Here is a 27,989-nt window from a genome sequence, read left to right as displayed (position 1 = left end):
GAAACACCGAAGAATTCATGATATTTGGGGGCCATTTACAAATATTGTAAAGTATAAAACTTGTAATGAAATTTAATTACTCATATGGGGGGATTATGTTTCATTATCCGCCGACGCAACGCAAAGAGGGGTGTTATAAATTGATGCCTTTGTCTTGTCTGTACTTCGTGTCTTTACGTGATCGTAGCTTCGGAACGGATTGTCCAATTTGATAACTTTTTTTTTGATATGTGGCTTTTCCTTCTATCGTGTGGGTTGTGAGGTGGAGTACCAAGTATCATCAACCCTGGTATCGGAGTTACTATTAAGCCGCCAAAGGCTCCTGACATGTCTCATATAACGACTACTTACATCAATAAGTACTAGTAACCGGGACCAACGGCTTAGCGTGCTTTCCGAAGCATGGATCATTTTACTTTCGGACAATCTGGTGATCAGCCAGTAATGTCGTAACCAAACTAGGGACCACAAAGTAATCTTTGTGATATGTCCCCACTGGGAATCGAACCTGGGACCTCCGGATCGTGAGCCCAGCGCTCAACCACTGAACCATGGAGGTTGATATGTGGCTAGAAAGTTTCATCATCATCAGCCGTATGACGCCCACTGCTGGGCATAGGCCTCCCCCAAGGATCTCCACGACGATCGGTCCTGCGCTGCCCGCATCCAGCGGCTTCCCGCGACCTTCACCAGATCGTCGGTCCACCTTGTAGCGGGCCTACCCACTGAGCGTCGTCCGACACGTGGTCGCCATTCCAGAACCTTTCCGCCCCATCGGCCATCGGTTCTCCTCGCTATGTGTCCTGCCCACTGCCACTTCAGCTTTGCAATTCTTCGAGCTATGTCGGTGACTTTAGTTCTCCTGCGGATCTCCTCATTTCTGATTCGATCGAGCAGGGAAATACCGAGCATAGCTCTCTCCATTGCCCGCTGAGCGACACCGAGCCTCCTCACGAGACCCATAGTAAGCGGCCACGTCTCACTGCCGTAGGTCATCACTGGCAACACGCACTGGTCAAAGACTTTCGTCTTGAGACACTGAGGTATTTTGGACGAGAAGATATTCCGCAGCTTCCCGAACGCTGCCCATCCGAGTTGGATCCGACGAGAGATCTCTTTCTCGAAGTTGGACTTACCTAACTGGATTATTTGTCCTAGGTAAATGTACTGGTCTACAACTTCGAGTGTAACGTTCCCAACCAGAGAGCTAGAAAGTTTATATGTATATAAATAAAGGGTCTGATGATGACCAAGTAGTCAAAGTGGTCATTTTTATGTTAAGTCTACTATGCCCACTTGTTACGGCTTGTTTATCTTGATGACGACAAGGTGGATACCGATAGGTATCCAGGATCCGCGGTGATGGAAACCCAAAAAAAGCGGGAAGAGTTCTCGTCTTTCCGTTGATGTGTTTAGTTACGATGATATTGGACTTTCAATTCCGGAATTCGGATTTGGGATTGGTAATCCGCCTCACAACCCACACGATAGAAGAAGACGACGTGTCTTTAACATAACTTTTAAAATTTCTTTCCAATCAGCTCGGACAACAAACACTTTTTCAGGACCCAGATACCAATACCGCCGGCGTGGTTGACAATTTCGGCCCACTAGAGTAGATTAATATCTGCGTAGACAGCATTCGCTGCTTCTATTGGTCGAACTCTGAGAGGAAGTATTTAAATCTTACTCTAAGGGTCTCTTTTATCTCTTGTGGGTTGTGAGGTCAATGACCAACCTCATCAACCCCGGTGTCAGGGTTACTTTAAGGGTCGAACCCGCGATATGCAGACCCTGCTGGAGGATGCAATGTGGGCTATGCTGGCAATCCTATAAACCAAAGAAACTCTGTTTGTGGTACATTAAAACACAACGTAGAAAAATAAGTATTTATTTATATTAAACACACAAAAGAAAGTAAGTAGGTTTTTACATTTTTTTATCAGGGTCATATAGATATACCAGTCAGATCCACTAAAGATATTGGTACCAATTCCTGCAGACGCCATATTTAACCTAAATTTATCTTAGAAAACCTAATTTTATTTTAATTTAGCAAAAACCGCAATTCTGGAGTCTGCTCCGTCTAAATTAAAATATTATTTAGGCAGGACTAAGGTTATTAGGAACTCTATGAGGTCTATGATCAACCGGCTGTTGCCGTTGTCTCTGCGCGAGGCTTTTTGGCGGGAAACGGGAACGGGACAGTTGCTTTCTTCATTGAATAATCTAAATAATTAATACGAAGTGGTGTATTGTGGTTAACGATCGCATTAAGTTAGTCGGAAAACATTCGCCACAGTGTTATTATATCGGAGTATTCAATAATCAAAGTCTCCATCCATCATCATCTCTAAAGTCAAAGGACTCTGTCGCACTATTATATTTGACATTTAATGAGACTTACGGTTTAATTTGTCAAAAAAGTTAATGTGACATGGTACCAAAGTGTATATATATTAGTACTCGTGACCGTACTAATTAGCTTGGTATACTAACATTAAGTAAGTAATGTAAATTAACCGTTATTTTGTGGCACATTTCGACGATCCTTATAAGAAGTATCTACGCTTAATATTAAACTTACTGTGTGTAGAAATTTATACTAATAGCACCATTGAGTACTTTTAATTGACTATACCACTTCGAACATATATTTAGGACTGATAATTCCGATGAAGCTCACAATTATCGTTGTCGATAGGCCTGTCGATAGCGTGGATTTTAAATGAAAACTGACGACAGATAGGTAACGCTATATTGTTTGAGACACTCTCAACACTCGACACTGCCGACCGTCCAACTTGTTTATATGTGGATTCAGGCTGAGTAGCACTGAGATAAACGTGCCCCGCGAATAGCAACTGTTACATCCATATTCTGAGATGTTCGAACGAGTTAAAGAGTGTCGAACTCAGCTCAAAATCGGAATTCTTAGACGGCGCCTTAACCTTATCTCGAGTTTTCTCCAGTAAGGCAGGTAGGCATGACGTAATTATTTTCTCATTATATTGCCGCCAGTCTATACTCGTCACCACTGAGTGATGTCCTCAAACCGAGGACGTCAATGTCAACTTAAAATACCAAATTAGCTGACCAAGGAGGAAGTTTCGAGTTGTTAGACTAATAGAACTACCCTATACAAAACTACTACTACTTATAATCGATACAAAAATCGCGTTCGTACACTCTATTGTTTTGTTTCGTGCGTGCCCTTAGCGAGCGAGATAGGCAGTGAAATCAGCGCGCATTTCTTACATCTTAGTAAGTATTTGGGGGTTAAAAAAAGGCCACATCGAAGCAATTGACCTTGCTCTCTTTTCGATTGGGGATGAGAGCCCCTATTTGCGTCGCTGCAGTGGGCTGCACGCATCCAAATGTATTATAAGTTTTTGATATTGTGTGTTATTTTTACCCACGACGGAACGGAGCAGGTATATGCGTTTATTATTCTTCACTAACACTAGAAATAAGTCATTTACTAACACATATGAGTCAATGGTTACTTGGAATAATGATTTATTATTTATTTAATTCATCTAAAAAAAGCAATATTGCAATTTGACATTTGCGTATATAAAAGTAAGCGCGCAATGCAATGTGGCCTTTTTAAGCCCCCCCGAATCCCGTCTTGGTAAGTTATCGGGAGCGGAGTGAGATAGCTCAATTTCGTTGCGAAGAGGTTGAGGTTGAGGAGAGGAGAGTTGTGTCCATTCTACATGTAGTTTTATTGTTTATTAGTATTTGTGTGTGTCAGCGTGGTGGAGTATGCTCCATACCCCCTCCGGTTGATTGAGGGGAGGCCTGTGCCCAGCAGTGGGACGTATATAGATAGTTTATGTTTTGTATTTGTGTGACATTAGCGCGGCCAGACGGTGTCCTCTATCCAGTCGAGGTAATGGGAGACGCGTGTGTAGACTCCTGGTACTGGCGAGCCGCAGCCGCGCCCGAAGGAGGTGATGCCCACCAGCCGGTACTGCCCGTCCGTTGACATCAGCTGCTGCAGCGGCCCGCCCGAGTCGCCCTGCAAATATCATCATTCATCATTATCAGCCGTACGACGCCCACTGCTGGGCATAGGCCTCCCCCAAGGATCTCCACGACGATAGGTCCTGCGCTGCCCGCATCCAGCGGCTTCCGATCGTCGGTCCACCAAACATACAAACAATCAATTACCTAGCATCGTGCAGCCGCGCAAGCGCGAACAAATACTATATATTTTCTAAGAATGTTCTATTCAGGACACGTTCCTCCAAAAAATATATAGATGGCGTGGTCCGACTCCGTCGTCATAATTGCTATTTGCTCATTCCTCGGCTACGTAATCTAAATATATAAAAGGAGAAACTGACTGACTGACATATCAACGCACAGCCTAAACGCCTACACGTAGGCACTTAAAATTTGGAAGGGACGTAGCTTAGGTACCGTAGAAGTGCACTAAGAAAGGAATTTCCGGAATTCCCACGGGAACGGGAATTAGCAGGAAAATCCTTTTGTATGAAAAATCTAAACCGCTTAAGTTAGACACTTGAAATGCTGCATGTAGGTAATTGATGGGATGCAGGTACCTTAGTTAACTTAAAGCTTAGTTGCAACAGAATATTGCAAAATTCCCACGGAAACGGGAGTTAGCGGGAAAAAGCATTTGTATGAAAAACATCGAAACCGCGTAAGATAGATGTTTCCAATCTAGCATGCATGCATACCTTAGTAAATATAAAGTTTAGTTATGGCTGTATTTTGAAAAATGGGAGTTAGCGGGAAAAAAAAAATTATGAAAAAATCTAAACTGAATACGTTAGATGCTTGAAATTTGATATGCACTCCCCCACACACAAAGATCTCTCTTTTATAACACGCCACGCGGACGAAGTCGTGGAAAAAAGCTAGTGAATTATACATATACATAGTAATGTAACGGCAGAGGCATACATAAAAATAAGATTATTTTTTTTAGAAAACGTTTAGAATGTCGAAGGTACCTGGCAAGTGTCGTGCAGGCCGTCTGGGTCGCCGGCGCACAGTTGCTCGGCTGATATGCCGCGTGGCAGCTTGCGGTAGTTGGCCACGTTGTACGACTCGCTGCAACGCTCTCGCGACACCGCCGACACGTTCGCCTTCAGCAGCGAGCTGCTTCGCTTGTCCGCTGGCAAAATCATAATAAAAATAATACATTGTTTAAGGTTTACGCGGTTATCATAATTAATACACATAATACAGAGTTCTCTCTCTCTCTCTTTATTTAAGAGCTGCGCTCTTGTCGGTGGAGTAATCGCCATTCCTCTCTTTTTCCCGCCAAAACCTTCACCTCCCGATACGACACGACCTGCACCTTCTCTTTTATTTGTTTCATAAATGTTATCCTAGGTCTACTCCTTCCTCTCGTATTACAAAGTCAAAAACTACCTACATAAAAAACGTAAAAAAATGCGTAAAATGTAAACATGTTTAAGGACGGTTACGCAAGCCACCCTTAGCCGCCAAAAACGAAACGGGCGGATTGACAGCTGTTAATTTTAAAATGAACGAGTGAATGAAACAATAACCCGGACGAATCAAATAGGCATCTCGCTGGAACGTAACCCGTATGTCCTTCGTGCTCATTAAAATATATTTGTATTGTACAGTTGTTTATGTGATGTTGTATACATACTAGTAGCGCTTGTCGAACCCCACCCGGTGACGGTAAGCGGCGTAGTGGGGTCGTCTGCACTCGTGTACAGGCAGGCCGCGTTGAGGTAGCTAGACAACTTCACCGGACGCTGCAACCTGCAAATATAAAAATATAATGGCCCTGATTCCTGCAAACACCGCCTGGGTGAATGAATAACCCGGGCGAATTAAATAGGCATCTCGCTTGTTTTTCTGCATAAAATCGACATGTGTCCAGAAACTATAAAAGTGGGAGCTTTATTCAGAGGGAGTTGTGCTCTTATGTTTGTGATGAAATGCACTATTGAATTCCCACTTAAAATCAGAATGTCTTTTGTGGGGTAAAAAAACACTGTATGCCGGGAGCTTTCCGGAGTAATTTGAACGATTTACTGTATACATTGGTTCAAACATTAAATTTTTTAATCATAAGGAAAGAAATCATAAAATATGCTCCAATGCGGGTTGTGGTTGTGTATAATAATGTTGTTACAGATAAATATCGACCGTCACGTCTTTAATAAAAGCGGTCACATACTAATTGTTACTTAATTCGTATTTAAAATTCTAAAATGAGTCGAGTCAAAAAGAAAAATGAGATTTATTTTTGATCATTATAAACTAGTTTCTACCTACGTTTAATCGAGTTTACTTTTAGCAATGTGATAGGTGAAGCCGTATTGCCTTTTATTAAGGTCGACAGGTAATTATGAACATTGTACTTAAGATAGATTAATAACTTGAGAAACAAGCCGATGAACCACAGGACCTCAGCGACTTATTTTTGAGCTGTAAATAAAAGAAAATAGGTACCTTAGAAGCGCGAGGTCGTGGTACTTCTCCCGCCGCGTGTAGCTCGGGTACAACTTGATCTCAGCGATGCGGTAGTCTGTCTGGTCGTTCCACGTATTGCTTCCCAGCTCCACCACGCCAGCTCGCACCATACTCGGTTCTATGCTTAACAGCAATCTCTACATTAGCATTCTCCACACAAAAATCTCGTTCTTACACAGACCTTGCAGCAGGGAAACCACTGCCCTATTTTTCCTTAAAAAAGTAGCATGGAAAATGCTGCACCGACAAGAGCGTGGCTCTTACAATACAATACAATACAAATACACTTTATTGCACCAAACTAAAAATAAATAATTACAAAAAGTCTCTTAATTAAGTCTCTTAAATTAATGATGACACAGATCTTGCACAGGTGCAGTTTTTGTACACGCGCAACTGTGTGTGCCGCTTTATCCCGTACATGTGAGCGAGACAGACTGTCTGCGCGCGCTTCTTGCACACTTCTTACTCCTTATTTCTTACAGACTGAATTGGGTACCCAAATCTGGGGCGGAGTCGGATACGAGTAGCACGGATCGGTGCGGGGGGAGACTGTCCCTTCATTCCCTTCTAAAAGTATGATATTACTATAGATACTTTCGGCCTTGCATGCTACAATCATAGTATACCATACCTACTTAATGATAAATTCGGTTGGACACGTTACTATTTTTATAAGAGCAGTCTTCTGCTACAAATATTCTATTTACGTATTTAATTGAAAATGTGTTATTAGAAATTTATTTCAATGTTTTCTTATATTACATGTAACCACGCCCGTAATCCATAATGGGTCGGGTAGAGCCAGAAGCCTTATTAATTAATGTTATTTTATTAATGGCTTCAAAATGTGTTGAAAAGGCCACATCAACGCAATTCATATAAAAAAGCAATATAGAAATGTGTCATTTGCGCATACAAAAGTAAGTGCGCAACGCAAACAAAATGTTAAATAGCAATTTTGCTTTTTTAGATGAATTGCTTTGATGTGGCCTTTTTAACCCCCAGATCCAATTCCCATTGGGACTTGATTTCCTGATTCTGAAGCCGTCGTTGGTCCCGGCTACTACTACATTAGAAAGTATGTAGTTTGTCATACGAGCAACTACACCAACGAGAACGTTTCCAGCTCGGTAATATGATCAAGTAACCCTGTAAGGGTTGAACCATTATTTGCACTTTCATATGCTTTTATTATTTTCTCTAGCCCTCGTTGACAATTACTTCCGTACAATATCTCGGGAAGAGGAAATGACTGAAAACCAACGCTGGATGGTGTCATAGTGTGGCTCCCACAGCACAAGCTGAGCCATTTCTTTTTGCCCGTATTCATAATACTCATAATTACCTAGTTGTTAAAGAAAAAAATAAATTTATTTTTATCCTTTTCTGTCACTCAGGACCATCATTTGCTAGAGCGAGATAAAGAGCGGAACTGGTTCAGCAGAGTCTGCACGGCCACCGCGCTGTTAGTCAAGGCCTTTGACCAATAGCCGTATTACGCTTATCCACGTAGATAGCGTTAGCTGTGTGTATTAGTGGAAACCCTCGATAGGCCTTGCTCCGAAGCGGTAACGTCAATGTGTAGTGTCTGTGTAAAACAAGGTGTTTTAAGTGTCCGGGGTATGCCCTAATGTGGTCAACAGTAGACACGAAAAAAGAGGTACTAATATAAAGTGCATGGTTACCGATCCAATGTGTCTATGCAGTGTGCAGCAGTGAGAACGTAGTTCCGGGACACGAGGGAACCTCCACAGTCGAATTCGTAGCCATTGCCCCGGTCAAAACCAATAGCGACCTGGAATAACAAGCAGTGTTTTATATTGAAAATAACATATTTACAACGTGACTGTTACGAAGAGACAAGAGAGTTAATGTACTACAATTGGCCGCAATACCGAGTCAAAACTTCAAAATGAACGAATGATAAAAATGATGATGAATGAATGAAATGTGATATAACTTAAAATAAATTTAGATGGTGTGTACTGGATTCAGCACCATCATTGTTAAAATATATACAATAGTATGATAAAATACATGTTACTGATACCACAGATCATAAAATACTAACGCTGATAAGTACTTACTTCTGTGTTTTTATAACACATTTTGTACGAACACATGGTCGCAATAAAACATATCTATTTATACATATCAGTTAATAATACGGAAAATGAGTTTACATTATTTTGAAAATGTTACAATTATACGTACATAACGGTGCTAATTCCTGTAAATACAATCTAATTTTATTTTAAGTTGTATCTGTCATTTTCTTATCCGCCGAAAAGGAAAAGGACGGGTAATCGAAAAGCATAAAATTTATGGAACACACGTCAATTTTCAGCACAAATCTAAAACAACCGCCTAAAGAAATTACATTGGCCAATAACCCGACAGAATTAAGTAGACAACACTCGTCAAACGGTTTGCATACCAGCGAGATATCTTTTTGATTCGCCCGGGTTATTCATTCATGTACTCATACTTCCTAAAATTAAGAGCTGTCAATCATCCGGCCCTTTCCTTTTCGGTGGATAAGAAAATGACAGATATAACTTAAAGTAAAATTAGGAGGTGTCTGCAGGAATCGGGGCCAACGTACCTGTAATTTAATTAGTGCGGGCGATAATGCATATAAGTTATATGTATATATTTACTGGTTGTATTTGCAAAGCTCTTAGTTGTTCATACAAAATCTTTTCTTAATGTTTATTCCGTTCAAAATATACACATAATATATCAAATACCTAAAGTGCTTTATATTTTACCTGTTGACTCAAAGAGTGCCAAGCATATTAGGATCACGTTAGTGATAAGGGCATCTTTTTTTCGTCAAGGAATAAAGTGAACACCCGATTAATTTATTGGCCAAGTAGTGAATGTCATTGAGCAAAATTTACACCACAATTACGGTCCAGGGTTCGAATCCCGGTGGGGACGTGATCACAAAAATTACTTTGTGATTGGTCAAGACCAAACTAGGGATACAGCAGACTGATCACTCGACTGCGAGAGTTTGATGACCCGTGCTTCGGAGGGCACGTCAAACAATCGGTTGACTACTATTTACTTAGGATGTAGTTGTTAACAGCCTCCGTAGTCTAGTGGTTAGAGCGTTAGGCTCAAGATCTGGAGCTCCGGGTTCGATTTCCGATGGGGACATTGTCGAAATCACTTTGTGAGACTGTATTTTGTTTGGTAAGGACTTTTCAGACTTGAATCACCTGATTGTCCGAAAAAGTAAGATGATTCCGTGCTTCGGAGGGCACGTTAAGCCGTTGGTCCCGGCTATTGCCGTAATAACACCTCCATCAACCCGCAGTGGAGCAGCGTGGTGGAGTATGCTCCATACCCCCTCCGGTTAATTGAGGGGAGGCCTGTTCCCAGCAGTGGGACGTATATAGGCTGTTTATGTGTGTAGTTGTTACGTGAGCCATGTTAGGGGTCTTTGGCGACTCAATGATAACCTTTACACAGGGTCGTAATTGACTACACAACCTACACTACCTACGCGAGAATGATGTCCTATGAATATTATAAAACAAATACCACTATGTAAAACATTTTATGATAAATATCTACAATTATTTTATACAACTTCATTGGTACATACTATTGGTACCTATGCCATCATTATGTTTTATGTTATTACATTAAAATAATACAAACAACATTATTTTTCCTCATTACATTGCATATAAAACTATACACACTGTAGTGAATCAACCAATATAATTTCAATTTTATAAATTATGTATAGGAAAATCTTACCATATGTGGAAATTCCCCCACAGATGCCAACTCTCCTCCAATTATGTGCAAGTCCAAAGGTGGGATGCTGTTTTTAATTATGTCTTTGCATTCTGAAACAGTTTAAAAAATATTTTCATCTACCTTTCCATGCTCGCTTAGTCCGCATAGACTTCAGTTGACGCGAGTAAGTCGCAGGCGGGTCGTAAAAACTATCCTAGGTTCTTTCCTAGGTATCAAACTATTTCCATACTAAATTTCATCTAAATCTGTGCAGCGGTTTATGAGTGATAATAGACAGACATAGTAACTTTCGCATTATAATATTGGTGTGAATTAGCCACTAAATACATTTTTTTTGCTTTTGTAGTACAAATAACAGCCTCGGTGGTCTAGTGATTAGAAAGTTAGGCTCATGATCTGGAGGTCCCAATTCAATTCTCGACGAGGACATTGTCGAAATCACTTTGCAAGACTGTCCTTTGTTTGGTAAGGACATTGCAGGCTTGGATCACTGGTTGTCCGAAAACGTAAGATGATTCCGTGCTTCGGAGGGCACGTTAAGTTGTTGATCGCGGCAGCCGTAAAACCTGCTCCAGCAACCCACAGTGGAGCAGTGTGGTGGAGTATGCTCCATACCCCTTCCGGTTGATTGAGGGATGGCCTGTGCCCATTGGTGGGACGTATATAGGCTCTTTATGTTGTTATGTGTAGTACATATTATGTCAATAATATGTTAGTTTAGTACGTACCTAAATGATGTAATTTGTACTAATACTTAAAAAGAGTTATTATTTGTTATGTTAATAATATCCCTATGATTTCATTACTCTCTTGTAATTTTACCTCTATCAGCCACTCGTTCACTTTGTCTCGTAGGTGAATCTGTTGAACCTGAAGAATAAAATGAAAACATTATTGATTATATGACATTATATTCAACATACTCAATAAATATTTATTCATTTATTTATATTGAGATATATTTTTTAGTTTTTGTTAATTAAAACTAACAAAATTATCTTAAGATTAAGTAAAATAATTAAATTAAATTACCCTTCCAGAGTCATAAGCAATAATTAAGACAATATAAGTATTTAACGTTAATGAAACCGGCAGGGTTTGCATGCGCAATGTAATAAAATTATCGAGTGATTCAATAAAGTTTGTTGAATTCGATAAGTTTGATTTTTTTCCTAACATCAATAAAGGTTGTTGGAATCGATAAGTTTGTTTGTACTTTGACAGAATGACTTATTTGGGTTCATATATTAGCACCAATCGACAAAACAACATACTTATATTGTCAGATTCGATAAAATGACCGTGACAAAATGTTTAATGTTGTTTACTTATCACATTTCTATCCCGGACATTGTGGGCGACTAGTTGACTTTTTCGTGAAATGTGTTTGTTATGTTTGTATAGGTACCTAGTTTATTTTACTATCTATTGTTGCTGTATGACCAACATATACCGAAGTCTATCTGTGGAAACCTACAATTGGCTCTTTTGTGATTTATATTTATGTTTATACTATTTGATGTAGCTGATGGTTATCCTATAAATAAATAAATTGCACACACTCCTGCAGGACTATTATTGTATTATTTTTTGTATTTATTATGTGGCTTGTTTTAATTTTAATCATCAAGGAGAAGTGGTATAGTACTGTGTGTTGAAAAGTACAGCTCTACATTATCCTTGTTTATAGGTATATACTCATTTTTCAAATTAAAATAAAGGCAACAATTTTATTACAAAAAGAAAAAAGTCATAACAATAAGTATCTTCCGTCATATGTCTTGTCAGGTCAATGGTCAACCTCATTCAGTCTAGTGTATTATTGACAAGTATTAAGTATTTGAATTGTACAAAACCTAAAATAGAACTATGTGCTAAGTATTTTTTTTAAGAAAATAAATACCATATTTTTCTGAAGTTTGTGGACAGCAGACCACCTCCTGATCTCCACTGAAACCACATCTTTGGAACTGATGATAATTTCGATTCTTCACTGACCTATATAAAATAACAAGTAGGTATATCACTCTAACTACACACAATTTGGTAGACAGATAGACTACAACTTATTTATCAGTTCCTGGCCTTCTGATGACTATAATTAAAGCCATTAAATAGGTATAAAGGCAATTTTTAATTATTAATTAAACTATTGATTCATTAGTCCAGGTCCAAGTTACATCAGTTTCAGAAAATTATACCTATCTTATTTTTTAGTTAAACAGAAGCCCGAACAACCCATTAAGTTATTTAAATAAGCAGCTGCAGTTGGAGTTTACTGACCTGACTGCTTCTTCACAGTCTGTCATTAGAGTGCAAATTCCTTCTGATATGCTGTTATTTGGCACACATTCGTCACCAACTAGAATTTTAATAAACAAAATTAAATACTTTTTGTAACCCAAACATCAAAGTCACAAAACGAAATTCACTTACCATCAGTCCCAAAAACAACATATAAGTGTAAGAAGTAACACAGAATTAATTGTTTTAACGCCATCATCCAGTGGTGTCCAAATCGTGTATGACTAACATGACTCGAAACTTAAAGACGACCCGGTATTTTCCTCCTTCTTTATCAAAAAACTAATTCTCGGAAAACCGGTTTTACTGGTGCAGTAACAACAATACACTGCTGTAAAGAAAAATATTTTAATTGAAAAGTGCGGTACATACAAATCCAAAATAAAAACTATAATTTAATATGTGGGTTGGATGTCAGTAAATAATTACGTACTTACATAAGTCTCTGTAATTATAATCACTTAGGTTCAGATAATTTTGCATAGTACCTACTTTACAACATTTTAATTCAACTAAACTATCGCTCGCACTCATTTGACTTTATTTATACAATTTAAAAAAAAATACCCATTACGTCACGTCCAGGGTTGCCAATAAAGTTTGTAAAATTTCCCAATGTGGGTAGAAAAATCTGAAGTTAGAGCCCGAGCCGGATAACGGCTTTACGTTCCAACCGAAGTACGGAATCATCTTACTTTTTTGGGGGCAAATGATTTGGTCTGCAATGTCCTCTAGAAACAAAGGATAGTCACAGAATGATTTCAACAATATCCCCATCGGGAATCGAACCCTGACTTTCGTGAGCCCAACGTTCTAACCATTGGACCACCGAAACTGTGCTATAATGAGACTTTCCTGGCGCTCTACTTAAGTATTTAACGTGGTAATTACCTATTTTCTCATTGCTTGGGTATATAATGATTCAAAATGATAATGTAATGGCAGAGTCATACATAAAAATAATTGTTGCTTAGTTATATGGGTTAGATATACAGGGTGTTAGTGACATCGTAACGAAAAAAAAAATGGAACGCCTATTTTATTGTACTAAAAACGATGGTGGGTGTTTTTCTTGTCGCAAATGTTTAATTAAGATTTTCAATTTTTACTGTGCCGCAATGTAAGTCGAACAACGCGCCACACAGACGCTAAACTTACGCGCGGCTACGTTACGCGTGTGAGATACGATGTTGATATCTAGGTAGGAGTTTTCATTCTCTTGTATTTAGATGCTTAGTAGTGGTTCAACGTTTAAAAATGTTGTTTGTTGAAGTAGAACACCTACTGCCACGATTTTTCACGCACGGTACCTACCTACCAGTTATTAAAACGTTCCTAACTTATTAACAATAAAAACCCTACTCTTGCCTTACCTTAATTGTTATTCCTTCGGATGAAGTACCTAGGTAGGTACCCTAGAACATGTCACGTCACGTAGGTATGCAACATCGCGTTTCCTCCGCGGTAGGTAGGTATCACACGCACTCACAAACACAACACCTTGCTCTTTAATAAACATCAACAATCTTCCATACTTTTGCGCAGTAAATGGTCTATGATCTATCATCATAGTCGACACTACTCATTTACAGAATGAAACAAACACTCACAAACACGAAAAAAATATCCTCGAAAAACATCACGCGATTCGGGTCAAGCTTAGTATTCGACTGAGCGGAAGCGCGCGGCGGCGTTAGCGCAAAGCATCAAAGGCGCCGACTAAGGGCGCCGACGACGCACCGGCCGCGGCCGCGTCGAGCCGACGACTAGAGAGAGAGAGAGAAGTATGTTTATGGTGCAAGTGACAGAGAAAGAAATAGTATCTGTTCGTATGCCTACTTTATTGGCGAGCGTTGCCCTTGACCCGTGCGCCGGCTATTCACCTGCGCATAGCTGAAGTTGTAGATACGTTATTATTATTATTGATGACATTGATAAAATTTAATAATTAGTAATTTTTATTTGTTTATTTTAAATGTGCGTTCTATGCAGCTTAAAACACAATATGGGACTGAAAAAAATCTATTATTTTTATGAATTTGGCGACAGGAAACTTCACTTGATACCTATCAACTCAAAGAAATACCTAGTATCTGTTCGTAATGCCTACTTTATTGGCGCGCGTTGCCCTTGATCCGTGAGGCTATTCACGTCCGAGTATCCATCAAGACAGATCAAACAAGCCCTAACTCGGAGGTCTTGCGTCCCAGGATCCTTTAATTATGTCTTAGAACCTTCTTGGCCTATGTGGTCCAGTGGTTGAGCGATGGGATGCGGAGGGTCCGGGTTCGTATTCCGGTGGGGACATATCACAAAAATCTGTTTATAAGGCCTTTGGTTGGGACGTTACAGGCTGATCACCTGATTGTCCGAAAGTAAAATGATCCGTGCTTCGGAAGGTACGTTAAGTCGTTGCTCCCGTCTACTAGGTACTTATGTAAGCACGTAGCCGTTATATGAATATTGTACACAGAACAGGATAGGTTTAATTAGTTCTTTACTGATGATTTAACAATGAGATTTAAAACACGAATAACTTAGTATGTACTTAGTACCTCGGTACCAACATGTAACAAGAAAAATAAGATCACTCCTCTCGGACAATTTTTTTCTTTGAACATGCCGACATTGCCTACGCGGCGGAGTTGCCGAACTATCGATAGGTAGATTATCAATTGTTGAACTTGAAAATTGTCTAAACTATCGAAAGTAGTGATAGTACATTTAGATCGATACTAGCGATAGTACCGATAGGTCTTGCTTTGTAACAATAATGGGTATTGATCTAAAAGATTTATTTATTTTCGATTTTTGTGTAGCGAGGTTTTGCGTAGGTACTTACATACTAAGTTGGTGGATGGTTGACATAGTAGGTAACTAATTACCTAATCTGTGGTGGTTGTGTTAGTTGGTTGTTAGTTATTCTAATGACAACAAAGAATACAATTATTTACTGTTTCAACTGTTTTAGGTAGATAATGGCCCTGATTCCTATGAGTAAATGAATGAATAACCCGGTCGAATCAAAAAGGTATCTCGCTGGTAACTTAATTCTGTCGGTTGTTTTAGATTTCTGCTTAAAATTGACGTGTATTCCATAAATTTTATGCCTGTTGATTATCCGTCCATTTAAGAATAAGAATAAAATAAATTTATAATTTACGATAGACAGAGAAAGAAATAGGATCGGTTCGTAGTGCCTACTTTGTAGGCCGCGCCGCCGCCGCGCCGCCGGCGTGCGGCGCGGGGCGCGCGGAGCGGGGCGTGCGGAGCGGGGCGCGCGGCGCGGTGCGTGTGGCCGTTGACCCGTTCGAGCAGCTGTTGTCTCCATTACATCGAAAATTTTCGATAATTAGTCATTATTGTTTTTTTTATTGAAATTTGGGTTCTATGCAGCTAAAAGCACAATATGGAATTGAAAATAATTAAAAACAAAACTCAAAATTTCATGAATTTTGCGACGGAAAATTCCACTAAATATTAACTCAGAATCATGGTCTGAATCATCCCTTTCAGTATTCGTTACGATGTCACTAACACCCGGTATTATGTATATACAAGGTGTTAGTGACATCGTAATGAATACTAAGGGGGATGATTCAGACCATGATTCTGAGTTAATATCAAGTGGAATTTTCCGTCGCAAAATTTAAGATTTATTTCTAGTTTTTTTAATTATTTTCAATTCTATACTTTTCCCATCGAAAATTTCACTTGATATCAACTCAGAATAATGAGCTGAAACAGCCCCCTCAGTATTCGTTACGATGTCACTTACATCCCGTACCAGTACATACAGGTAGCCATACAAGTAGGTATGGGTGTCAGTGACACCGTAACGAATACTGAGGGTGATGATTCAGACCATGATTCTGTGTTGATATCAAGTGTATTTTTCTGTCGGAAAATTCATGAAACTTTTAGTGTTTTTTAATTTTTTTTCCGTTGCATACTTTTGCAACGAAAAATTCCACTTGATATCAACTCAGAATCATGGCCTGAATCATCCTTCAAAGTTTTCGTTACAATGTCACTAACACCCTGTAGAGAATTATGTTCCTTCTCTTTATTTTGATCATAATAATAATGGGTGGAAGATTTGTGTTGTTCCTGGGTGTAATTACAAGGGTGACTCATCAGTATCAGTATACTCATAAACAAAGATAAAAGATGCATAAGTTTGTTACCCATGAATTAAGAAGGTTAAGCGAAGGCAATATTATACAGCACCATCAAATTATTGTTTGGGGAACGTAGCCTAGAATGTCTATAATTAATAAGCAAATATTTTTTATAACTAGGTCAAAAAACTTACGTTAATCAAGTTACAAGTTGTCAATAAAATTTATGAAAAATAATCGTTATTTGCCCTGCGATTACTGCAAAAACATCCTTAACGGTGGAATGTCAAAATCCCCGCATTTTACCGCACTTTAGGGAATTCTGCACAAACTGACAACCCTGGTCACGTCTGTCAATGTCAACGAAACGACATAAATTGTAAAAAAATAACCAGTGTTGCCAATTTGACATCAGTCTTTTGGACTAAAATACAAAATTATAAAAATAAATGCTATTAAAAGTAATAACGTTTAATATTATTGGCGGGGGCACTACCGTGCCCCCAGATCGTAATATCGTGTTTTCCTTTGCAACGTGTCTTCATAAATCTGAACTAAAACTGAAATATGTACTTAATATCTGATATCATCTTAATATTTAATTATAGTTTATTATTTCTTTAAAAATGATATGCAAACTTATGTCACACATTTTATGCAAATTTAGCCGCAAAAATATTATTATAGCAACCCTGGAAGTATATTTTTTTTTACATTTTAAATAATGACAAAGATTTTACAATCTACCTCTTCTATAAAAATAAAGAATAAAGTGTTAAATAAAATCTGTTTCAGGGGAAAAAAAATCATGAGTCTGGGCAGCTGGTGATGTTACAATTTGTGTATTTTAAAACTTGTGCTTCACAATATCTTAAATTGGAAAATAAAGCGACTACTTTTTGTAATAATGATATTCCTAAATTCATAACAATGGTATCTATTATTTATGTTCTAGTAAGTTACTATGTTACCGTATTAAACATACATATAACATTAATATTGTCGTTTTGTTAACTTTTTCTTCGAGCTTCATTTTGTTCTATTCATTAAACGCACCCAACTCGTTCAACATTCAGTACGTTCGGCATTGGTTCGGCAACGGCAAGTCTTCATTCTTTTCATTCATTCATTTATTGCGCGCACAAGTGTACGGTTGTTCGAGGCCGAGGCCGCTATCAGTGAATAATATTTTGTCGTTAAAATGTGGTGAATACGTCGCTGTAAATAAATACAGTGTTCTTTAATGTTGAAAGTATCAAGACTTGGTAAACGTTAGTGATTACTGTGGTTATTATATATAGTGAATTGACTTGTTGGAATCTTATTGGATTGGAATGATATAAACAAGGGCAACGAGGGTCTGGCGTATCAAAATGACATCTCCGGGCACAGGAGGCACGCGGCTCGGCATGCATGCGGCTATGGCGAACCAGATGGGACTCGGTGTCGCCGGCACCGAATTTGCCGTGACCGCGTCGGTCCCGACCATGACCGCGGTTACGTACGACATGCACACCGTAGGGGATTCGTCCTCGGACTCGCATTCACCCGAAATGCCGACCGCCAAGGCTAGCGACCGCGAGTCGCGTATAATTGCGGAAAAGCATCGTCGGAGCCAGTATAACGCACAGATATCTCAAATGATGTCTCTATTATCGGACATAGTCCACCCACAGCGTAAGATGGACAAAACGAGCGTGTTGCGGCTGGCGGCAAACAAACTGCGCAATGAGCATGTGTTTGGCAATACGATCACCTGCTGCCACCTCGAGACGTGGTCTAGCGCCTTCATCAAGTACTTTGATCTAATCGGCGGTTTTCTGTTCGCCGTGACTTGCCGCGGTCGTATATTTAATGTATCTCCAAATGTCCAGGAAAAGCTCGGATATTGCCATATAGATCTCTTAGGTCAGGATGTTTATAACTACGTTCACAATGATGATAAAATGACACTTCGACAGCACATTTACCCACCTGAATTGCAAGCTGGCTATGACCAGAGGTTATTTGAAAAGCATCACAGTTTCCATATCCGCATAATGAGGGCAGGGGCTAAATCGGACACTCCCCGCTATGAGCAGTGTCGCATCGATGGTAAGCTCAGGCGCTCTGACCGTGCCACTGCAAGTGGAGTTCAAGATGAACAAATTATAAGGAGGCAGCGAGTGAGGCACCACAGAACATTTTCATCTAGTGGCAATGACTTTGTTTTCATTGGCATGATACATGTTTTATCAAGTGCCTTGCCAGCACGTATTCTGCCACCAACGGCCTATTCAGAATATTGGACAAGGCACCTAATAGATGGTCGCATAGTACAATGCGATCAAAGCATATCCTTGGCAGCTGGTTATATGACAGAAGAAGTCACCGGTACTTCAGCATTTGTATTTATGCACAAGGAGGATGTCCGCTGGGTAATTTGTGTCTTGAGACAAATGTATGACCAAAGCAAGGAGTTTGGAGAATCTTATTACAGATTGATGACACGCTCGGGTCACTTTATTTATATGAGAACAAGGGGCTTTCTGGAAATTGACAGGGACAGTAAAAAGGTGCAAAGTTTTGTATGTGTAAATAGTGTAATCAGTGAAGATTATGGACAGAGAATGATGGAGGAAATGAAGAGGAAATATTCAGTGATAGTAGATATGGATAAACAGGAGCCTAAAGTTCCAGCTATTGATGATGCACCAGTGGAGCATCCCAAGAGCTTAGAACGCATAGTAATGCATCTGGTGCAGCCAGCGGCCAGTGAAAGTGTTGAGGAGCTCCAGCTGGTAGCACCATCCAAGGAGAACATTATTACCGCCATCAAAAATAGTGAAAAAGTAGTGCAGGGCACTGGTGTTAGTTTTGATTCACGCAAAAGAAAACAATCAGTTTATGATGACAATAGTGAACATTACAAACGTCACACTGGATTATAAGGTGACTATGATCTTTAATTTAATTATGTAAGTTTTGTGATTTGTGTTCCTAAGATTTTTCAAGTAGGTACCTACATGTGTAAGACATAATTTCATTTCAAAATTTCATGTGTGACATGGTTGACCAAATATAGATAGTTGCCATCAGTTGTGGAAACTAATGATACTATAATAAATTGGCAATGTAATATTTTGAAATATTTGAATGCTTACACAATTTCTGACTAATCTTTTCATCTGTTATTTTATTTTGGTTTTATTACATCTTTGACTTTGTGGATTAATCAATAAGAATTTATTTTGTAAAGTTCGACAGTCACTGTTAATTTGTAATGTACAGAGATGTTTGTGAATGGAAATTAATGAATTTAAAATGAATGATTCAAATTCTTATAATTAACAATATGGTTGTATAACTTGTACAGCTGTTTACTAAACTTTCCTATCTAAATATAGTTGAAAGTTTCATTGAAGATAGGAAGTGAAATTATCTGCCTAATTATTGATTGACTTTTATTTATTGTAAATATAGTATATTATTTTTGAGTTGTCTGAATGAATTTTATTTTAAATACATGTTCTGTCAAACAGCATTGGCTTGTTTTGTGTCTTGTCTATCATCATCTAATTATAGTTTCTGTTTCATTATAAAGTTATGCTGTAAAAGTCCGAAATGTGGTTAATATTAGGTCCTAGGGGTAAATTCTAAGATGGCCAACTTGCGTTACTAAAGCGATTTAACGGAATACCAAATATTATTCAATTTCGTTAATACTGAACCGAATATTCGGCTGAACTGTCCGGTTTCGCGCTACGTCTAACTAAACAATCTGTGAAAGTAACCTTTTGGTTAAGATAGAACTGGTTATTTATAAGCAGTAATTATACCAATATATGCGGCACTAAAAACTAATATTCGGTCTAATTCAAATGTTCGGATTTCGTGCCGAATACCAAACGAATACGGCGCATCGCAAGGATATGATCTAGTTACTCACTCCCTACGCTTTATCTAGTTTGAACGCATTGTTTATGCAATTGTTGCATTTAAATTGGTTTTTGAATTGGTGCAAAGTAATTTTAAATTTTAAATCTAATGATGACAAATCTAGTAAATACAAACTTAATAACATATTTCAAAATTCGAGATGTCCCTTAGTACCCCAGTAAATCGTAGGTGTAACTAGGATATCTTAGAAATTACGAGATTTTCGGGCTTTTACTGTGTAACATTGTTAATATAAATAGTAGGTAGGTATATATAAAATTATTTAAATTTAACTCCCATTAAAATAATTGTTGAAGTCAATAATTATATTATAATGTAATAAAAATGGTAACTTTATAAGTGTGTTGTGCAATGGATTCGGAACAGAATCTTCTATTTTATACATTTGTACATACATTTTCAAAATGTAATGAAAAATCAAAAATTTAATGTTAGTTATTCTAATTAAAATCATAAATATTTTTGAATCACAATTATTATACATATTTTCAGAAGTTTCCGAACTATTAAAGTCGCTTGGGACCATGTAGAGTCAAGTATTCTAGAAAATATCATTTTCTAATTGATATTATTGCCATTTTATTATTGTACTGTGTAATATACAAATATCTGGAGCCGAGCCATAAATTATTGCTAGTTTGTTTGATTATATCATCAATTCACTCGCATCTTTGAAGGTGATTTCATACACTTAAAAAGAGATTTTGGCTTAAAATTCGACGTCATTCTAAGCTCAATCGCGCGTAATAAACTTAATAATCCTTCGGTTATATAACATTTTGGTTTCGACATAGGTAGTAGCTAGCGTCATTTCTTTGACTATAATCGTAAAGCGTGTATGTCTTATACATTACGTGCTTGTTAGCTGGTTTACGTATCAACCATTATATTCCTCTGGTATGCAATGCGTTATAATATATTTATATTAAACTTCACTACAGAGCGGCTGAGATTTTAACTTATATTACTATCGAGTCCCTATCCGATTATTGTATCTTTCTTACAGTAAAGACCTGATCTGTATTGAACTTGATAATCTTTCGTATATTATTTTGATGGCAGCTTTATTACATTTCATTTAGTCATAATATAATTACATTACATATAATAACGTAATTTATAAAATAGACGATGAATGATTACGTTTCAATGATATCGTATCGTATACAATAAATATGTTGTAAACACCCATATATCCCCCAGATTAGTTTTAAGATTTTTTGTTTCGTTCCAATATTTTCGTTACACTGAACAGTGTTACAAGTTCACCTCTATGTGTAGCTATCGTACCTACCTCTGCATTGTTGCTTATCTAAAGGGTTTCTTGTCTCAAAAGAGAAAAAATTATAACCATAAAATATATTTGTAAAAATGTATTTAATTAAATGTTCCCCAGTTTAAGAATCGTATATAATTAAGATGATAGCATGACATATATGTTTTACTTATGGAAGCGTGCTGGGCAAAGGTACTGTGAAGTACAAAATTCTCGACAATTTTAAATACCTACTTATATTTAATTTAACATGACTTATAAACGGTTTATTGAAATAAACTTAAAGGGACTGTACATTTTTTTGAATTCACATGTAAATTGAATAAAGTACATTTCCATAATTTTTTAATATTATCATGGACGGAATTCGTTTAACTATGTAGGCCTACAGTATGTAATTGTGTACCTTGTAAATAAATATATCAATTAGGTATTCCTCCTGCAAAGCAACATAATTGTAGTAAGTACGTATTTGTTGTATGGTAACTTAACTGTGACAGTATGTTGTTGTGACTTGTGATAATCCTTTGGAGACTTAATAGCTACAGATTTTGTTTCATTATCATAGCGTTCGGGATTGGTTGTAAACTTTTTGACTGGGATACATTGATATCCGAATGAATCGTTAGAATGACGTACGATACTCTATTTTACTAATTTACAACAAATATCCTTGACGAATTATCGTGGACTGATATTGAATTTGGCAATTGAGAAGATCATTGGTAAGTACCTATTTTTAATGGATTTTATCATCTTTAATGATATACCTAATACATTAAGAAAACATTTATTTATAATAATACTAAAATACTGGAAAATTCACCTTTCCAAGTATCTCAGTATCATTTAAAAGTCATTGTTCATTACGTGAAATAAAACAAGAGTCCAGTTTAATATACTTTACGTAAAATAACATACAATTGCCAGTATCATCGACCTTCTCCATTGCCAGATAACACGCTTATCGAATGGCAATACTTGCTCCATTGTGCTGCTAGCAGGGTAAATTAGATTGTACTGGACTAAAAATGAAAGTAGGTAACGTAGGATTGTGGTTGTGACCGGACAGTTCGATTCGATTACTAATTTGACCAGGAATTGGGACCTTCAAAATTTTACACTAGTAATCTGTCTAGACAGTTCCCCGTTTAGGAAGGAAATAAGAGTATTGATCGAGACGTACGATGTGAATAAGCTAGCATTATAATCCTGATATTGACGTTTACGAAATAGGAAGAAGTGTACATATTACACGTATTATTATAAAGGAAAGTGATTATTAACAGGAGTTATGTAAACTATAAGCTAGAAGCGAGCACACCTGAAATAACATTGGATGTAAAATGTAAGTGATGAGTTCGAAACATTATTATTGATGTGTAGTTTGCAACGAATGTAGGTATGTAATATTGTAGACTAGGCTAGCTAAGAGGTAATTATAAAAGGTCAATGGAGCAAATGTTATAATAAAGGGCAATTTATTGCTGAAGTCTAATTATAGTTGAAATGTTACTGTGTGCATTGAATGCACTTGGGAAAAGTTCGCTGTTTGTTAATATTGAATGTAACCCATACGTGCTTAGACACACGTGTGTAACTGCATATAAATTAAAAAATAATTGTTGAAATTGAATGATCTGAATGTGATTTTTTGTTAAACTATGAATATACATACTCTCATCGATAGAGCGACCTTATATTGTATTCTGAATGAAGAGTGGAGTTGTAAAAGGAATCGATGTAGTAGAGAAATATCTTAATAAGTAATGTTCTTTCGTATTATACAATATAAATAATATTTAGTACACGTTTAAGAATTGATGTTTGACGGACAAATGTTAACGTCCTATTTATAAGTAATTATGTTGTATAATGTTAAAGTTTGTGTCCAAGATATGACATTGAATATCGTTACGATTTATAAGTTACATCGGAGTGTTGTCGTGAGCAGTTACGTAATTAAAAGTTATTATAGTTAGTGTGTTGTGTACTGTCTATTACACAGTTTAACAAAGAGTGCGCGTCAACGAACTGATAAAATGAAAAAGAAAACAAATAAAAGTTAACGATTCTGTACATTTGATAAAAAAACATGGAAATGAAAGGATTTCTTGGACTAAGGACTCTTAGAGTCTCTTGCCCAGTAAGGGATACCTTTAAAAAAAAAGTAGTTTTAATACATATTTGTACATTTTAGAATTGAAGATGTAAGCAGGTCCCTGCAAGTTCTTTTGACTGGCCTAAATCATTTATTAAGTCGAAAGCAAACTATCTGAACAAGGATTATCTACAATCCACAATTGATTTATTAAATATGATTTTTTATTACGTCATTTGATAATTTAAGAGTAAGTACGGATTAAGGGTTGTGAGATATATAACATAATACCTGGTACATTACTTCCCAAAGAAAATGTAGTTGTGTCAATGTTTATAAGGTCACCTGTTGCTGTTGATGTTTAGTTGACTGGCAATATGCAGTGACGGCCATCGTGCTCATCACCTATCATGATATTATTTCTCCTTGTAAAAAGTACACAATGTAAGCAAAACAGAGCGAACGTATGACATTAAGGTGCACGTTCTTTAGTCAAGGAATAATTAATTTTCTAATTCTATGAATTAATTGTACATCGGTAATGTAGTTATTATGTATCTGTTTGTGTCAAAGAAAAATGTATGTTACATATAATTTGATGTAATAAAATACAATAAACAATATGTTGAGACTTTTATTAAACTTTCCAAAGAAAAGTCCAAAAAAATGATATTGATGTGAACGGAATATCGTAAGATATTTTTCAAAATCAACCTTGGGATGAAGACTCTGAGTTAGCTTAACCGGTTTCCTAGCTAACGTTTGTAACAAACACAACAACAAGACGAGCGAGAGGTAATTTGGGTTTTTGAAGAACAAGTTTTAGATATACCAAACTAGGAATGTATTTAAAAAGCTATATTTTATGGTAGATTCACAGCACTTTTCGCACCTTAAATTATAACCACCGGTTTTCATACTTACTAAAAAAGCTTTTACGAACTTGGATGAAAACAAATCGTCTTCGGGGAGACTGGAATGGAATCCATTTTTTAAATTATACTACGCGCATGGTTTTCTCTACATAGAGCAGAAAATATCAATGTAAAGCGAAGTACCTATGCCATTTTACTGACTCTGCCCGGTTATGCTCAAAAGGAAATGCCGAATACTGCATCAATAATTTAAGAGCCACGCTCTTGTCGGCGTAGCATTCTCCATGCTACTTTTTTAGGGAAAAATAGGGCAGAGGTTTCCCTCTTGTCTTACACTCCCAGTACTGTCCTAATACTGGCCGAATACTTAGTCCCCTATATTGGTGATCTTCTATCGTGTGGGTCGTGAGGTGGATTATCAACCCTGGTGTCAGGGTTATTATTGAGCCGACATAGGCCGCTGACATAACGCTAGCACAACGCTCAACTACTGGACCCGTAATATTGGTAATTGATGAATGACATTGACAATCCTGTGTATACGAGTACCTACCTACGCAAGATAAATACCTCGATAAATACTTATATCCAAGTTTATAAGTTGAGCTAGTATCAAATAAATGTTTTACTTAGTTATAGTTAGTTATCTTTGTAAATATTGCGGCACGTAGTAGGTACCTACCTACTATCATTACTGACATGACTCAAATCTGTTACGCAATGTGGATAATTAGTAAACAACATTACTTCCACAATAGATGTTTCTAGAATCTAATTAAAAGATTAAACTGCTCACCTACTAAATAAAATGACAAATGCTCGAAAGAAGGAAGACAATGGTATATTTCGTCTAGGTTCGGGCCGACGTAATAGGTGTTACGCGTTGAGATTGCATCAGCCCTATTCAGGCCGGCGGTGTGCTCGGAGGCAGGGTCAGGGTCGGCCCTGACCACGGTCAACGGCAGCGTTTGAAGGTGCCCTCCGAATCGAGTTCCCCCTCTACGCCACCGCCGCGCCGTTCGCCGAATTCTCTCGTACCCATACTAAAATATGTGCGTATAACATCGACGACGCAGACACGAATGTTAGCGCTCCGCCGAGAATAAAACTGCAGCCATTTTGTGTTATGATACGCTCTTCCGACATGTTCAACGGCAGATGATAAAATACTACTAAAGCGTTTTAAAATAAACATTACACTTATTATGGTATCGTGTCTGTTGCCAGCTAAAGTACCTATAATTCGAATTATACAATGTAATGAGACCAGTGCAGTTTTATTATGTGTGCACTAACCTACCTAAGTACCTACCTACTTACGGAAAGCGTCATACAAAAAATAAATCAAAAAGTGTAAGTAATATAAAACACATTGGTAGTAGGTATTTAGGTAATACCTCTACTTATTGTATATTTTATTGGCTAGGTAGACGTAACGTAACATACATAGAAGCATAGAACTCATGTCTCGATACAAATAGGAAGCGACAGATAGGACTGCATTATTTGCCGACAGTTGATTATAACGACCGCAGTTGCAGTTGTGTGCATATAGCTGAGCAGGCGCGCGTGAGTGGGGGAGGCAAGGTGGAGGGGATAGGGATTATCTTGTCATTGGCAGTGCAAAGGTGACTTTGCTCGGTTATCGACCCCGCGTGGCCTTGCGGTCGGTCGGTTAATAGGCTGCGATGTCGTCATGCCTAGCCCTCTTAGTGCATTGTTATCGTGTTCTAATGGCGATGGCGTCCGCTTTGTTTTTGACATCTTGACAAAGAATCCACTGCTCTTTCTTATAACGAATAAGCTGTGTGATCGTGTTACAAGCTTTCAATTTCTTTGTACATCCACAATATACACGTACCTATCTACCTACCTACCTAATCTAGGACACAGTGTTTGTTTGATGTCAGATTACCTATAACTAAATAGGTACCAACCTAGATAGCATGAAAATGAAAATATGAGCATCTACTTAGATATTTCTCTAGTATTTCGCTCCTCTATTGACAAATAGGCGAAGCGCAACTCTATTTTCTGAGTTTCCTCTAAAACAGCATCGTTCATTATCAATGTGGCTAAGAAGTGAATATGAACATTGTGAACCATCTTGTCTTGACCTAACTAACAAATAACTAAAATACAGAATGTGTTCAGCTGCTCAACATTCAGAGCAATTTTTGTAAAAGACTTCTTATTCTATCGTTCATTGAACGGGTGCTGGGTTTCGCCTTAACTCTGAACATAGAGGCCAAAAGGCTCGCGACAGCATTTATGGCGGCGTTCACCATTGCCCTCCTTATGATAGTGAGCCCTGATCACAGATTTTGTCCTGTCCCGGAACATTTCTATGGTCAAACGCAATCCTTTCATAGAGCATCCAGTTCAAAGGTCCTCCATCATACACCACCATCCTGCTCCATTCGGTCGGTGGAGGTGTTTGGGCTTAGCCAATCCATTCACCAGACTTTACAGGCCGCGTGAAGGTTTTGGTTCAACGACTACTTACAGATGCCAATAGCCGGGAAGATAATTTTACGGGCCCTCCGAAGCTCCGAGTAAACCCAAGTGAAAGCTCCCAAACGGTCACCCATACAATGACTGACCGCTCCCGATATCGCTTAGTTCATCGTCATCGATAAGGCCGGGTTTCCACTGACGTGGAGATGGGCGGAGAAGGGCGGAGATGTGCGGCTTTGACCAATAACAGCATTCGAGAGAGCGAAAAACGAAGACGCTCTGTTACTCTCCCTCACGGTGATTGATCGATTTCTGCACATTTCCGCTCCTCTCCACTCAGCTCCGCGTCAATGGAAACGCAGCCTAAGTAACGGCATGTGCATTTTATTTCAAAAACAGAAACAAAATTCCAATGACATCTGACGTGACAGAAAACCATAAGGAAACATCATAGATATACCACAGGTCTCCCCCTAAATCTTGTAATTAGCTACTATTGGTCTTTTGTTACTGAGGTCTGCAGCATCTGGTCGAAGTGCCTCTTGCAGGTCTCGCCGTTATCCGTTCACACAAATCCTCGAGTTAACCCTTCATCGCTTACTATAGGTATTTATCCGAGGTTAATAAGGAGGGTAGTACGTATACCA

General features: G+C 38.0%; 2 protein-coding genes across 3 annotated transcripts; one reads left to right on the top strand and one right to left on the bottom strand.

Moving 5' to 3' along the window:
* Window positions 1–1,875: 1,875 nt before the first annotated feature.
* On the bottom strand, window positions 1,876–13,152 carry LOC126371927 (serine protease persephone-like). Of its 2 annotated transcripts, none has more exons than XM_050017377.1 (11): window positions 13,011–13,152; window positions 12,706–12,904; window positions 12,553–12,631; window positions 12,173–12,267; window positions 11,092–11,139; window positions 10,267–10,358; window positions 8,178–8,287; window positions 6,469–6,612; window positions 5,657–5,772; window positions 4,986–5,149; window positions 1,876–4,024 (listed from the first exon to the last, which is right to left on the bottom strand). In XM_050017377.1, exons 2-11 carry the CDS (start codon window positions 12,770–12,772, stop codon window positions 3,860–3,862), a joined length of 1,080 nt encoding a protein of 359 aa, XP_049873334.1. In that variant the 5' UTR covers window positions 12,773–12,904; window positions 13,011–13,152; the 3' UTR covers window positions 1,876–3,859. The 2 variants fall into 2 exon arrangements, with proteins under 2 accessions (XP_049873334.1, XP_049873335.1); XM_050017378.1 differs by having other exon boundaries at window positions 13,007–13,143.
* A 4,661-nt stretch (window positions 13,153–17,813) lies between these two features.
* Window positions 17,814–24,633, top strand: LOC126371924 (aryl hydrocarbon receptor nuclear translocator-like protein 1). The gene has a single exon (XM_050017374.1). The coding sequence runs from the start codon at window positions 18,068–18,070 to the stop codon at window positions 19,622–19,624; it is 1,557 nt and encodes a 518-aa protein (XP_049873331.1). The 5' UTR covers window positions 17,814–18,067; the 3' UTR covers window positions 19,625–24,633.
* The last annotated feature ends 3,356 nt before the right edge of the window (window positions 24,634–27,989 follow it).

The sequence above is a fragment of the Pectinophora gossypiella genome, chromosome 13 (genome assembly GCF_024362695.1).
Source record: "Pectinophora gossypiella chromosome 13, ilPecGoss1.1, whole genome shotgun sequence".
NCBI classification, from domain to species: domain Eukaryota; kingdom Metazoa; phylum Arthropoda; class Insecta; order Lepidoptera; family Gelechiidae; genus Pectinophora; species Pectinophora gossypiella.
This window is presented reverse-complemented; position numbering and strand designations above follow the sequence as displayed.